Source organism: Sus scrofa, chromosome 1 (genome assembly GCF_054392235.1).
Source record: "Sus scrofa isolate SSC_HxYL_T2T_F1_AM1 chromosome 1, Sscrofa_HxYL_maternal_Yorkshire_Landrace_v2.0, whole genome shotgun sequence".
In the NCBI taxonomy this organism is placed as follows: Eukaryota; Metazoa; Chordata; class Mammalia; order Artiodactyla; family Suidae; genus Sus; species Sus scrofa.
This window is the reverse complement of record NC_139383.1, coordinates 26,552,215-26,568,170: the sequence shown is the minus strand read 5'-3', so window position 1 is coordinate 26,568,170 and position 15,956 is coordinate 26,552,215. Positions and strand designations below refer to the sequence as shown.

The 15,956-nt window shown below is 41.1% G+C and overlaps 1 protein-coding gene across 8 annotated transcripts in view; it reads right to left on the bottom strand.

The window, feature by feature from the left end:
- Positions 1-565: 565 nt before the first annotated feature.
- The window catches only part of LOC100621792 (uncharacterized), a 36,515-nt gene continuing 21,124 nt past the window's right edge, over positions 566-15,956 (bottom strand). For 3 of the 8 annotated variants that reach the window (XR_014839558.1, XR_001305915.3, XR_014839551.1), the window contains exons 2-4: positions 10,540-10,605; positions 3,844-3,943; positions 566-1,525 (exon numbers count right to left, since the gene is read on the bottom strand). Coding sequence is in view for 1 of the 8 variants with exons in the window: in XM_085015856.1 (XP_084871982.1) it covers positions 3,940-3,943; positions 4,461-4,529; positions 5,315-5,473; positions 10,540-10,605 (298 nt within the window). In the remaining 7 variants the exon portion in view is untranslated. Of the gene's footprint in view, positions 1,526-3,843; positions 3,944-4,460; positions 4,530-5,314; positions 5,474-10,539; positions 10,606-15,956 lie in introns of all 8 variants that reach the window. The other 5 variants (XR_014839549.1, XM_085015856.1, XR_001305916.3 and 2 more) reach the window with 3 other exon arrangements.

Sequence of the window (15,956 nt, the reverse complement as noted above, 5' to 3'; positions counted from 1 at the left end):
CCCACCCACCTTTCTGAGTACGTGGCTAGTGGCTTCCTGTAAAGGAAACATTTTGTCGGCTCTTGTCTTAGTTAGTTAAAACTGGCATTCCCCCCTTGTACAACTGTGCGGTGTTGTGTAAAAGAAACCATCACCATAGAGACTCTGGTCTCTTGAACACTAGATATGGTGGCGCGCACTCGGTCTCGCCACGGCATCTGTTCATAGGCTGTGTGTTTTTAGATCCAGTGCCAGACGAACTAAAGCTATGCTCTGATAATGCCAAAAAGACATTTATAAACATGACTAAATGGGCCTAGTGGGTTTTTATGCAAATGCATTGTGCCTTTATACCAGTTTCAGATCTCCACTCCGACTTTCCCTGGATGCTTTGCCGTTTAGCCTCCATGAAGCTGACCTGCAGCGCCAGGGAGGAGTGGGGAGGACAAATACAGGAGATGATGGCCTCCCTCTCAAAGTCTCTCCCTAAAAACTAAATGATGGAAAAGCACCTGACCCCCTCCAGGAAGACACACTGAAGTCGGAATAATTTTGTTTTTACACTTGTGAAAAGAGGCGCCTTAAATCATTGGGAAAGGAAATTTTATTCGACAAATCATATTGAGACAATGGGTCAGGGCTTTTGCGAAACAGAAGATGGCTCCCCATTTACATTAAATCCCAGTGGTTGACACCCAATGACACATGCACACAAATGCATACACAGGGGTATACACACACACAAACACAAACACACACAGGCAAAGAAATCTAACTGTACATGCCAAGAAAAAAAAAATAATTGAATATTTGATCACTAGTCGTGAAGGGCACTCTGTCATGTCAGAAATCCTAAGGAAAAGGAAGACAGACCTGATGACTTGAAAATATTAAGTTAAGAAAATTGTAAGATAAAAAAAAAATAATAAAGAACATATAATGAAAATAGAAACATCCAAGTAGAGGGGAAAACCATCAGTGACTATCAGGATTACAATCTAGCATCTTTACAACATACAGAGCTTCTAAAAAGTGATTACAAAAACATGAAAATTCCAGAATAAAAGTGGGCAAAGGACACCAGACAACTCAGAGCAAATATAAATGAACTAAAAAAATAGATGAAAAAATGTCCATCTCCCTACTTAACAAAGGCAAAATTCAAAGAGGAGAAGGGAACCTTTCTTACTACCAAGTTAGCAAAAAATAATGCCTTTTCCTAATAGTGCTGATAAGAGGACAATGAAACAGGAAATCTCATTCACTGCTAGTAGGAGTATAAAATTTTCTGGAAAGCAATCTGTATTTTCTCAAGAGGCCTCAAAGATGTTTATATCCTTTGACCTAGTAATCCTACTTCCAAGAACTTATCGTCAGAAAGTAATTTAAAAATTCCAATAGTCATTGTTTATAAAAACCAGGAGCACCCACACATGTCCACTGCATAGTTCAGTATCTTCTTGAGCACCAAAGATGTGTCCAACTCTGAGCTGGAATGGAGTCCAAACACAAAACACATGGTCCTCATCCTGCCAGAACTGACAACCTGGAAGGAGATAAGCAGTTAATTGAGTAATTTTGACATTTGCTACAGAACCTCAGAGCCGAGGGAACCTAACCAGAGGAAGTGGCATTTAAACTAAAATGTGTGAAGTTAACCAGAAGATGGGGATGACAGAGGGAAGAGTGTTTTAGAACAGAAAATGGCATCTGCAAAGACCTGGAGGGAAAAAAGCCAGTGACCCTGCCGCTCTGGAGGAGCAGGCGAAGAGGGGTGGGCAGACTGTAAATCACGTTTAGGAGTTTGTTTGCTCGTTTGTTTTTGGTCATGCCCATGGCATGTGGAAGTTCCCTGACCAGGGGTCAAACCCGCCCCACAACAGTGACCCAAGCCACAGCAGTGACAACGCCAGATCCTTAAACCCATTGATCCACCAGAGAACTCCATTTAGAAGTTTAGATTTTATCCTGAGGGCAGTGGTTTGGTAAATGATCCCACATCCATTACATGGAAATATAACTTATTAGGAAAATAGTTTCTCTGTCCTTCCATTGTCTGAGGAGACTCATAAGGAAAAAAAAAAAAAAAAAGGTATTTTTACTCTCTTTATCTCCTCAAGGACATGGAAGTCTCCAGATCCAGGCTTTGCTTACCAACCTCTCCTTGGGCAACTCCTATCCTTCCCAATTCAATTAAGATTGTCTTCGTGCAAATACCATATATCACTTATATGAGGGATATAAAATATGACACAAATGAACCCATCTACAGAACAGAAACAGATCACAGACTTGGAGAACAGATCTGTGGCTGCCAAGAATGAGGAAGAGGGAGTGGGATGCACTGGAAGTTTGGGGTTAGTAGATGCAAACTACTACATTTGGAATGAATAAACAATGAGGTCTTGCTGTATAGCGTAGGGAACTATATCCAATCACTTGGGATAGACCATGATACAAGATAATATGAGAAAAAGAATACACACACACATACATATACATATACAAACATATATAGAAAAGTGGGTCACTTTGCCGTACAGCAGAAAGTGACAGAACATTGTAAATCAACTATAATTTTAAACATTTTATTAAAAAAAAAAAGATTGTCTTTGTGTTTCCAAGTGGCAACAAAGAGAATCCAAGACTCTATCTGGAAGATTAGGACCTAGTAGGAATGAAGTTAGGATAGCTTTTCTGAAGAAGGGAGAGACAGATGTGAAGGAGTGCCACCATCAGGGAGAAGAGGTCTTCCCAGATGTGAGAATTACTGTGATGGTGCTGAGGGAAGGTCAGTAGTAGGTACTGGGTCTCGAATGCATCAGTAAGATACGAAAGCCCACCCATCCGGACAGCCCCACTTCTTAATGCACCACAAGGGCACACACAGCAAGGAGCACGGGCAAGACAGTCAGGGTAGACTAAAAACCCTTATCCCCAAGTTTAGTCTGTATTAGGCTCCAGGATGAAGGTGATGATGATGATGATGTGTGTGTGTGTGTGTGTGTGTGTGTGTGTGTGTGTGTGTGTGTGTGTGTTTAGATCTCCAAGAGAACCATCTCAAAACACAAGTGAAGTTAGCTTTTCCAAAGAACCTGGTTAGTGTGGTCAAGACAGATTTTTGACTTAGAAATGAGGAAATCTGTGATCCATGCAGCATGCTCATGAAAAAAGAAGAAAAGATGAGAATGTTGATCCTATGTTACAAATAGGTAAATACTATATAACCAACAGTAATTTTATTTATGAAGTTTATAAAAAGAAAAAATTAGCAAAAAAGTAAATGGCAAATTGTATCAATAGAATATTGTCAGCTTTACTTGGAACACACACACACACACACACACACACACACACACACAATGCAAGCATGTACTCCAGGCTATGAATGGTGGTTATCTCTGAGTGACATTTTTCCCTCTGCTTTAAATGCATTTTCCAAATTGCTAGATGAGCATATTTTACTTTTATAAGTGCTTGTTACATATTTTAATCATTTTAGTATAAGATCGTCAGAGAATAAGCCTAGTTTAGAGTTTAAAACATAGTAGCACTACGTAAGTAATACTCATCAGTGCATGAAGTGAAGCAGCTTCTTCAAAAGACTATCCACAGATTGTTAAGACTCCTACAATTTTTGACTTACAACCTGCGCACAGGTCCCATTGATTCTCACCAGCAACTTGCTACAGTTTTCCTGTTTGGGGGGAGGGGGGTGAAAACTATACTGATACAACTCCTTTGCTCAACAAATTCAGAAGAGAAACAAAATGACATTTATTGCTTTAAAAACCTTCATCTCTTGTCCTCTTGTCACTACACATTTTTCAAGCCTGAGAAATGGGGCTATGATTTTCCACTTACTTTCTTTTTCAGATGATGAGTCCCGTGAAAATGTAGGGCCATTAATTAAGAATACCCCATCCTTCCAAATCAAAAACTTGACTTCCGGGGTCCTCTTCACCTAAGTTAAAGATATAAAAGCAGCAAGAAGGCGCCACTGTTATCTAGTTAACGTTGACAACTGTGAGCTGTATGGATGCTTGTCTACAAGTTTAGAAACAGGAAACAGTGCTTGCTGCGAGGGCATACAAACGAGAAAGTTGTTATGAAGGAAATCTAGATCAGAGAATGGGCACGCAGATGGCCTTGGAGAACAAAACAGTCCGTGGTGCTAGGCAGAGACGTGAGGTCGTGTTTGTGTGAACAAGAGCCCTCTCATGCTGAGTCTGGTGACTGGAAGGTTTTCTTCCCCCCAAACAACCTAATTGTCAAAGGGCATCGTGTTATTAATGGTGGAAGCATGCCTGTCACTAGTAATGTATCAAACAGAGGTCTTGATATTATCTGCTGCCGATGAGTTGATTAGGTTTCACCCGCAGGAAGAGCCTGGCCGCAGCCCGCCACAGGTCCACCACGCATGACGTGCAGAAGAGTCCTTGTCGCACCCCAGGCGGGAGTGATGCAGGCGAAAAACACACCTGATTCCTTTGGGTCTCCATGGCAGCAGGGCCAGATAATGACGCTCCATCAGCAGGAAGAGGCTGATCCTGTGACAGAGGGTGTTTTCAAGGGTAAGATGTCCACGACAACACCTCAGCCACAACTGTTTGTTATATATTTGTTTTGCTAGTGAACAGAGATGCACAGCGGGGCCAGGGCTGCAGGGAAAGCTTGCATATGGGACACAAGATTCCTGCCTGGAAGAAGAACCAGGGCAGATAGAAATGTTCCCCATTTCCTGGGGGAAGAAGGGGTGTGTGCTGAGTTGGAGCCTCTCTTCATCTTTTTTTTTTTTTTTTTTTTTTTTTTTTTTTACATTGGCCACCCCATGGCATGTGGCGTTCCCAGGCCAGGGATTGGATTGGATCCAAGCAACAGTTGCTATCTGTGCAGCAGTTGCAGCAACACCAGATCCTTAACCCACTGTGCCACAGGCCAGGGATTGAACCTGCATCCCAGTGCTCCAAAGAATAAGCCAATCCCATTGTACCACAGCGGGAACTCCTTCATCTATAGATTACTTAGCAGATGAACAGAATACTTCCCTTCTGAACATCCCAGTGCCCTGTACACAGACCTTCAAATCCCTGCCATTTAGGCTTGTCAGTTGTAAATAGAGGGCAAGGGCCTCTTTCCTCAGGGCCAAGTGGGTTCCTGCCCCTCGGGGCTCCGACACCACTTTCTTTTGCCCCTTCCTAGAAGCTGTTTGGGATTTTGTTGGCTTGTTTGCCAGGGTGACTATCTCCTCCAGAGTTCCCTAGGGCAGTACTACAGTCTCTTTTTCATCTTTGTATCCATGGTACCTGGCATAGAACAGAAGCTTAATATTTACCAGTTGCCAGTGACAACAGTGGGGACAGTTGTATCAAGTACGGCTAAGTGATGGGACGTTCCCCTTCTAGCCCGAAATGGTTGTGGTGGTGCCTGGGAAGTTCCAGTGAAGATCCGGGACCCATCAGCCAGGCTCATCAAGAGTGGGACTTCTGGTGTCCTGAGAGAGGCAGGCAAGCACTGCAGTTTACAACATGAGCTCCAGAGCCAGATGACCCACATTAGAATTCTGGCTCCACTTCAAGCTGTGTGAGCTTGAGCAAGTTACTTACCTTCTCAGTGCCTCTGTGAAAATGAACTGAGTCTATGAGAATGGTGGCTGGGGAGATCCCCTCGTGGCTCAGCAGTAACAAACACAACTAGTATCCAGCGTTGCAGTGAGCTGCAGTGTATGTATCCAGCGTTGCAGTGAGCTGCAGTGTATGTCACAGACGTGGCTCGGATCCCTTGTTGCTGTGGCTGTGGTTTAGGCAAGCTGCTGCAGCTCCGTTTCAACCCCTAGCCTGGGAACCTCCATATGCTGCACACACGTTCAGCCCTAAAAAAGTTTAGTTGTCACAATTTCCAGTATTGCCCAGCAATTTTAGGAAAAGATGATTCCAATGATGAGAATCTTTTGCTTCAAATTTTGAATTTCACATATAACCTTGCAGTCATATCGCCTAGGAGCCTCTGCCTGGATGGAAGACGAATCTGGTATCTAAGCTTCTCCCTTAAAGCTGTCAGTGAAGCCACTGCCAACTGGAGTGCTTCCGAGTTCCTCCTAAACTCCTGCATATGTGTAGTTAAGTCACTTGAAAAGAAAATATAAATGGTCCAAACTCATCAGTCCACTGTAACTGTACATGGAGTATTCAGTTTGCCATTAAATTATGATTATCTTGATTGTTCCCTAATGTCTTTTTTCTGTCCCAGGTGTGATTGCTGTTTATCTTGAATCTCGCCAGATAGTATGGCAAGAACTGTAAAACCCCACACCCAAAAGGCTGAAAGGACCTAAAGCCCAGTTAGAGAAAGAATTTGAATATTAGTTGATTAACAAACAGACAGGTCCAGAGAGGGGTTGGGTCATGCAACGCCCCCCTACATACACACAAACAAACTATGAGCCCACAGTATTCCAAGGACACATTAAAACTTAAATGACAAATAGGAACTTGATACAGTTCATTCTTAAAGCCAAGGAAATAAGGTCATGCATAACTAAAGACCAACAGCAAGATATTGCCTAAACCATCCTTCATTTAAACCACCTTGAGCAGGTTCTCTTGCAAGTGGAAGAGAAAGCAGAGAAAGAGAGAGAGGAACCACCATTGCAATGATTTCCAAACAGGTAGAATCAAAAGGTTGAAATTTTCAACCAAGAGTTTTATGTCATTACAACAGGAGCCTCTCTTATCTAGGACGGGATTCCTACCGCGTGGCTGCAGTGTGATAAAGAAGAATCAGCTATCAGTTTCTCACATTATCATACTTCACACATAGGCACAGTTGTCATAACCAATGAACCAATATAGATACACTGTTTTCTTGATTGTCCCCTAATGTCTTTTTTCTGTCCCAGGACCCCATCCAGGATCCCACATGACATTTTGTTGTCTAATATCATTTTAGGCTCCTCTTGGCTGTGACAGTTTCTTAGACTTTCCTTGTTTTTAACGACCTTGACAGTTTCGAGGACTACTGGTCAGATCTGTGCTAGAATATCCCTCACCTGGGGTTTGTCTGAGGTTTCTCCTGTGATTAGACTATTGATGCATTTCTGCGAGCAAAGGTACACTAGTCAAGTCCACTGTCCCGTTGTCTCTAGGCTGCACACGCTGTGCCTCAACTTCCCACTGGGAGGGGGTTCTTTTTCTTTTCACGTCTAGGGGAAATCCCTTTTGTCAGAGCAGGGGTTCTCAAAGGGTGCTCTCCAGATCAGCCGAATGTGGCAAATTCTTAGCCCCATCGCAGACGTCCTTACTCAGAAACTGTGGGGGCGGGCCTAGCCCGCTGTGTTTCTACAAGTCATCCAGGTGACTCTGATGCACCTGAAGTTTTAGAACCACTGTGTCAGAGGCTGCCTGACACTTCGAGCTCCATAGACAAGAGGACACTTCTCACTGCTCATCTATGGAGCCCATGGCTCTCAACCCTGCTATTTCATGAATAGCTAGCACCACACACCATCCTCAGAGACTCCGATGTAAAAAAAAAAAAAAGCTCCAAGGTGATTGCAAGCTCATGCAGGGTTCAGGGCTGCTGGCGCCTGGCCCCTCACCGAGAGCAGCACCCCCCACGTCCACTCACATTTTCCATCCCCTTCACACACTCCTTCTTTGCCCCCCTTAGACTTCGGAAGAATGGATCAATCAGTAGCCTGATTTCTTAGAAAACATCAAACAGGATTAAATACCGTAGAATTTCAGGGTTGGTAATAGTTATAAAGGTCAACTAGTTACGTGGTTTTAAAACTTTTTCTTTGAGCAGATCTCTTTCTTCGGAGGAAGTTTTATGGGGAAACCCAATATAGAAAAAGAGAGAAAGCTGAGCTGCTCTGAATGCAAGATGAGAGGGGCTTGAGGATGCTTCTGGTCCTCCTGGCACACGTGGGTCCTCACTGGCCAAGTTCAACTTTCCCAGGCAATGGCTGCCCACCCTCTCCTTGATCACCTCTAGTGATCAGGCCTTCTTTACCACAAAGCCACTTCCATTTTCAGTACAGCTCAAAGCTTTCAAATATTCTTCTTGCTTTGAGCCCAAATATGCCTTCCTATCACCTACTTCTCATCGCTAGTGCTAGTTCTTCTCTTGGTGCTAAAGAGAGGAGACCTGGTTCCTTTTCCATTTGGATACTTTTCTCTTTTCATAATCTGGCCCACTGCCCCCTAAATAGTGGTTCCCAGCTTAACTGTGCTTTAGCGTCATCTGAGGAGCTTTTAAGATGCCTGGTGTCCAGATTGCATTCCAGATCAATAATTCGGTATCTCTCTAGGTGGAACCAGATGGAAGGACTTTTTAAAGTGTCCCAGGTAGATAGGATGTGCAGCCCTGGCTGAGACTGCAAGTCTGTGCCAGCCTCCCCTGCCCAGGCAAATGTGGTCACCCCTCCTACCTGATCCTTAGTTGATGCATTTTGAAGCTTCTCACCACCTTCTCTGCTTTCTTTTGTCCAAATTCAAACATAACTCATCATAGCACAATGATTGGTACCAACTGTTTTTGTAGACTGACTGTAAAAACTCCAAGTGCCCGTTTGATATAATATCAAATGCTTCCTTGTGAAGGTACTTAAAGTAATAGGTGTCTGCTGCTTCATAGCTCAACCATTTAAATCCTAGCCATCTGTTTCCCCTTCGCCTGAACAGTAAAGATCAGATAAGTTCTCCTACCTTTCTCTAAGTAGAGTTGGCTTTGGTGAAAGGGAGCAGCTTTCACAGTTAGTATATTTGCCCTGCCTTGGTTTTAGGAGAGGTAGATGGTGTGATAGGTTTTGATGAATGACCCTAACAAGCCCGCCCAAATGGCCTGGTTCTTTGTTTGGTAAGGATTCCCCTCTCATCTTCTACCCCTATACCTATTAGCAAATAATTGAGCCGTGCAAAACACATAGGTTGTCAAGTTCATCAGCCTCCAGGTGGCCCCTCCTGGGTCCTCTTAACCCCTATTTTGAATAAAGTTAAGAGCATAGAGACCAAGAGCCAGAGAGTTTTGCTAGAGAGGATGGGGTGAAGCTCGAGAGCCGATGACAGTTGCTTGTAACTACCAGGCTAAAGAATGTACCTCCACGTGTTCCCATGGTTCCTATCTTCACTTGTTAGCTTGTCTCCCCTTTATTGGATGACTCATAGCCATTAAGTTCAAGGAAACACAAAGGGGATAACGCCTCCTTAACCACTGGCTTCCACCAACTGCTCCAGGCTGCCGAGCATTGCTGAGGTGATGGTGCTGAGAGCTTCATCTCAAATTCACATGTTCCATCCTCAGATCTCAGTTCTTCCCTATAATTATTTTATTTTTTTTCTTACTTAACTCGCTGCCCTCTGCCCTACATCGGTGTCTCAGAACCTCCTTCCAAAGCTGCAGTTTTCTGATCTCTAACATGGGGATAATTATAGCATCTACCTAGTAAAGCTGTTCTGGGTATTAAATGAAAATAATGAACATATGGTTAGAAATACATGATATCATAAGTACCTAATAAAGGCTGTATTATTATTATATTATGTACATGGTATTATACATTATATGCTGTTATTATGTAACATAAATAACAAAATAATAATTATATAACTTTCTATTTATCTCAGAGTTGAGAAGCATTTTTTTCTTTTTTCAACTGCATCTTCGGCATGTGGAAATTCCCAGAGCCAGGGATGGAATCCAAGCCATGGCTATGACCTATGCCACAGCTGCAGCAACACCAGATCCTTAACCCACTGTGCCACAGCAAGAACTCCAAAAAACATTTTTCTAATGCCAGCTATATGTCAGTTATTGTGACAGGTACTGGCATTTTTTAAAGTTAGTAAGACATAGATTTTGTTCTGTTCATCACACAGGGAGAAAGAGGTGTCGAATTTATTTATTTATTATTTATTTATTTTTGTCTGTTTAGGGCCAAACCCACAGCATATGAGGTTCCCAAGCTAGGAGTCAAATCAGAGTTTCAGCTGCTTGCCTACGCCACAGCCACAACAACACCAGATCCGAGCCGCATCTGTGACCTATACCACAGCTCACGGCAATGCCAGATCCTTAACCCACTAAGCAAGGCCAAGGATCAAACCTACGTCCTCATGGATGCTAGTCAGATTCACTTCTGTTGAGCCACGACGGGAACTCCCCAAGAGTTGAGTTCATACATACTCTCTGAGGATCCCAGCTCCCCCCATCTGGCTTTCCCTCATTTGATGGTGTCTCCTCTTTGCTGAGAGCAAGACAAGTCAGTGGAAGCCCTTCAGGGTTCCTCTTCATCTCAGAATTTCTCCAGGTTACCAAGGTTCTTGTTTTTCTGTCCTTTGTCTTAGGAGGCCATGTCTGCTCCACTTCTCAGCCCTGGCTCTTCCCAACCTTAGTGTGGTGTCCAGAGAGGATTTCCCCTCCGCCTCTCTGTAAGCTCTAACATTGCATCCCACAGGTTTAAAGCTGAGTTCTTGCTCTTGAAGAGATTAGAACAGAGTTGAGGCAACAGAAGAGAAAGAAAGGAATGAAAGAAAGAACAAAAACCAAAAAACAACCAACCTGCAAGATAGCTCAGAGCAAGTGCCATATGAGTCATTGGCGGCGGGGGGAAGGGTGCCACAACCTCTGCAGAGGAGAACAAAGTTTAAAAAAATCCTATTCCCAATAGAAATAAAGTTAACGCCCCAAAACTTTATAATCGTATCAATCACTTTGATCTCTTAGCATTTTTGTAAAGTAATTTCACAAAAAAAGTATTCCCTAAGCTGCTTAACTCAGTGAAGAGAGTTAAGGAATATTCTGCCCATTTTATAAATGAGAAAACTTTGGCTCAGAGTGAACCGGGTGGGTAAGGAGAATTGGGGCAGCTAGTAAGTGCTGAGCCAGGACTTTCAGCTGGGTCCTGGGATGCCTCCCCCAACCACCTCACCTGCTTTTCTTCCCATTATCTTAACATTTATTTGTTTATTATATGCCAACATTATGCATATTAGCATAATTAGGAAAATTAGCATTTCTTACCTACACTTTACAACTCTGGCAGGTAAGTTTTAATTACCTGCATTTTAGAGGCCAGGATGACATTGTGTGAAGGGGCTGGGAAGGAATCCTACTAAATAACTTGCCCCCATCCCACCTCCAGGAACCTAGCGTTGGCATAAAATCCAAGCCCATGAAAACCTGAATTCTAGGCATTATACATAACATATTCCTTACCTGTTGAGGACTTTTGCTTGAGAGAGCAAAAGATAATACAAAAATGAAAGCCAAGTTTAGAGCAAATGTCAGTGACAACATCTAAACGTGAATGAGATAACTGTAGCTAGGTAACTTGTGTGCCTGAGGCTGGGCGGTGGTACAGGGTGGAGACAGGAAGACCTTCCTCTGGAATGGCCAGAAATACTGAGCTTTTTTCATAAACACTAATTCATAAACACTAATTCATTTCATTATCTCTTGGTTTTTATTGCTCTTTATAGTAATATGAGGTCCCCTGCTAGAATGTCTCAATGACCAAAGTGCATGGCATGATCTGTATGTCCATTCTTATCTGTCACCCACAGATACAGCCTCTGACAAATGATATGATGGCTTATGTTTTTCAAATAAATTCAATTTTTTTGTATTACATTGGACAGGTAGACATCTTTAAAAAGTGCCTTCATCATTTTGAAGCTTAGGATATCAGCAAAAATCTCTTTGTGAAGGACACTAAGGAAAAGGTTATGAGCAAATTTAAAGAATGTGTACAACGAATTATATAAAAATAACAATTCTTTAATATAATGTAGCAAAGTTTATGGCAGATACTTGGTATGGCAGTCTCTTTGAAACGTTAAGTTTAGGAATAGTTCAGTGGGTTGGATCTCAAAATTTTAAGGCATGACAATAATTTTCTCTTGGGTACACTGTACTTTTATGAGGATTTTATCCTTTTTTCCCTTTTTGTGTTCAGGCCGACCTGGTTGGTAACTATGACTCAGATGATTGGTTGTGGTTTGAAGGGTATCGGGTATGCTTCAGAATTCTATTCTCCTTTGTCATGGACCATCCCTGGGGATTCCAGAGTGTTGCTGGCCTTAAAGGAACTCCCCTTCCTCGATAACCACAGCTCCCAAAAAGAAACGAGCAACTTCTGGTAGTGTAAATGGGACATTTTAGAAGTGCTAACTAATAGTAAAACCAAGTCAAGAAAACTCTCTCTGAAACTCACTGTTTGCCATATAAGGAAGTGATGCCTGGGAGACAGACAAAAGCTTCATAAGAAAGTAAAAAGTGGATTAATTTTATTAAAAGCTTATTAACCAAAGTTTTCATTATTGAGTTTTACCAATGAAGTCTATTAGGAACAAAGAAAGGATCAGTTATAACCTACATAAAAACTAAATATCCCATTTTTGGGGATCAGAGACAAAGAAGTCATTCCTAGGCATTTCTTAATCAAATTTGACTCTGATCAATATTTATGGAGTCTGACTGTATAGTACAGGGAACTGTGTGACAGAAATTGAAGAAACATTGTAAATCAACAATAATTTAAAATTGTTATGCCACTTAATATTCAGATAGAAAGAAAGATATTTCCCTTCACAAGCTTGCTATCCAGTGGAGAAGTTACTACTATATTCATAAACTTTTTAATATTCATTACCAGAGTTATTAGGTCCTACTACCTGCCAAGAGCTTTGTCCTCAGAATGAATACATGAGAGGACCCAGAGACATGTGAAGGCTTCATACAATCCCAGGCCAATATGCATCCTCACTTCCATTTGTGGTATTATACTTATTTTTATTAATCCATTTCAGGCAGAGGCATGTTCATTTATTAATAATACTATAAATACTATTCAAGATCCCAGAAAATACAACTTACTTATTTTCAGCCCAGAGACTTAACTCTCAATAAGTAGGAGGCTAATTTGAATCAAAAAGTAGCCTATTTAAAAGTAAAGAGGTACTGGGAAAATCAGCAGTGGGCCAAAGTGATGGTTAATTCAAGCCAAAGATTCCCCAAGTGTGGCTTAGTGTCAATACATTAAATGCACTGATTGAGAGAGTATAAGGGTTTGTGCAAATATTTTTCTAGAGAGAGTATATTGTACATAAAATACTTAAACTTTTCAGATTCAAAATTCCCAAGTGGAGGAGGGGTTAGGGACTTTTTTAAGGGACTACATGACTCAGCTTGACTACCCAACTTCATTCAATGAGTGTTCAAAAGTAAACAAACAAAACAAAACACATTCTTTAGTTAGGTAATAGACTCAAAATACCCAAGGAAGTTTGTAGCTTTGGAAATTGTATCAAGTAATGGCACGAAGAGCTTGATACTGAATTTTCTATTTCCTTTAACTCCTCCCATCAGGATGAGCAGAGTCTTACCTCCCACCAAAGATGTTCACACTTAGTGAATATGCCTTTAGATTGAAAGAAAAAAAAAATGAATAAACAAGTCAATGAATCATTGATTTTTGGATCAAAAAGTAGCCTATTTAAAAAAGGCTATCAATTAATACATATCAATGCCTCTATAGGCAGATATATGTGTGGGTGTGAGGGCTTGTATATTTTATGCTTTAAATACCACATCAGGAAATTATAACGAACTAATTCAATGCTTTCCAAACTTGCCTGCTTCTAAGAAACACCAGGGGCCATGTATTAAGAGGACCGATTTCTAAGTTTCTGTCCTGAAGATTCTGATGTGAGAGGAATCTAGAAATCTCTACTGTTAACAGATAACTCCTGGTGACTCTTGTTATCAGTCAGGTGTAGGATATACCAAACTAACAGATTCTCGCTGCTCTGTTTATAATATCTACTCGTTCGATTGAGGGTCTTATTTTATTTGTTTTTATTACAGACCTTCCTAATGTTCCTTTCTTTAGCTCCCATTCCTGCTTCCCCACATTTTTCTCCCCTTGAATCTCATCTATTTCCTTACATGATGGCCATGCAGCCCCATCTGAGTCATTATCTGTAGCCTGGATCTCTATTCCTTTCCCACTTAAGAGTCACCACTGATAATGCTCTCATTAAAGTCCTAACAGTCAGAGTAATATATGTTCATTTCAAGAACTTTTAAAACTTTGGAGAGAGGAAACAATTTTATCATTTCAGTGGCTTTAGGAAAATTAAAAATAAAAATAAAAATAAAAAAATTTTTGAGGAACTGAAACTATCTGAGGCCTAAAGTCAGGGAATATACCAAAGGAACAAATTCCCAATCTCTTGTTCACACTTCCTCCAGACTCACTTATAAGATGCTTGCACACTCCTACCACAAAGGAGGTTATTTTCTCCTTTGGCCAAAGTTTTAAAAGAGGATATTGTACAGGATGTTCATGTATTCCGATCATAGCTGGCTGGATTTGTCAGTGTGTTACTCCCCCACATGAAGAAATTTACTATTCATTCTTTCTTTTTCATTCACTCAATGATTTTCATTGCGCAAATGGCCTACTGTGTGCCACATGCTAGTATTTGAGGTAGTATACAAAGACTAGGAAGCGGTTAACCTCACCTCTAACTCACAATTCATTGGAAAACTAGGCATATAAGCAAGTAATTATGCCACAATAAGCTGATTAAATTAAGGTGCATATGTAAGATGCTATGAGAACATAGAAAAATGCATTATAGTGTTGACATAAAAAATGCACAACCTGAAAGTTGGGAGTTAAGTTTTATTTGAAGCAAAATTAGTACTTAAGCCCTGGAGACAGCATTGCAGGTAGCCCTGAGAAACTGCTCCAGGAGGTGAGGGAGGAGCTAGGATATATAGGAGTTTTTGCATCAGAGGGCAGGAAGCAGGAACAAAAGAGGCCTGGGGTCACTGAAGTCACTCCTTTGATATGCACCTCTGCTATCGGGGCCAGTATCCTGAGTTTTCACAGCCTGCCGGCGTCACCGGCTCTCACCCTTGGAGGTGACTGCATTCATAGATGGCCGTGACTTTCTTTATCCTTCACAACAGACCAGGCTGAAATACCAACCAAGGAGGAAAAGGGGGAACATCAGGATATGATAAAGGGGAGGGGGAGGTGCATGCAACATACACACATTTTACAAAAGTTTGTTACTGATCTCCTGAAGGTAGAAGGTTACTACCGGTCACAAGGAGCAGACATCACCACGAAGGATTTTAGCCTTTTTCTAAGATATGAGAAGATACAAGAACTGGGCTCACAAAATCTCCTAAAGATATCCGCCTATCTGAAGACCTGATCTTCCAGTTTTCCCAGAGCACACAGTGCCTCACTTCTGATGTTCACCCCGAGCTCTGCTCATGGGGGTCTTTTGAGGGTCAGCATCTGCAGTGGCTCATAATTTAATCCATGTAGAGGCGGATGGCAAGTGCCAACCTTCAGTTCCCAATAGGTATGAGGTGGAGTCACTTTTGGAGAGGAGATAATTCTTTTGCGGTAATCGATTTCTAAGGCTATTTTTTAATGGTATAAATAATATAACATTAAGAAGGATATTTTTCACCACTTTGCACATTAACAATTTTCCTTTTCCTATGTTCCCATCTATTTTTTATGTAAAATACATGTATATTTATATATAGACAATATACACATATATTAGAACATATAACACAGATACATATACAAATATATAATATAGAGAGGACTATATGTTTATATTTATATGATACCCATATATTAGACTATATATATTGGATACTTGAAATCATAAATTTATAACCATGTGTTCCAAAAGTCTACATACATTTGGCTGTTTGAAAACTGAAATATGTTTTCCTATTAAAAAGAAAATTATTAAAGGTTGTTAGCTTTCCTGGAATAGCCTATTTAATACGTATCACTCTACTGCTATACTATTATGATTGTACTGTGGTAGCGTAATTGTGTAGTAATTAGAAAAATATGCTTTTTTTTAATACATTTCTACAGTAAAAAAGACAACAATAAAATGACTTTAAAGTATGTTTTAAATGCATTCCCAATG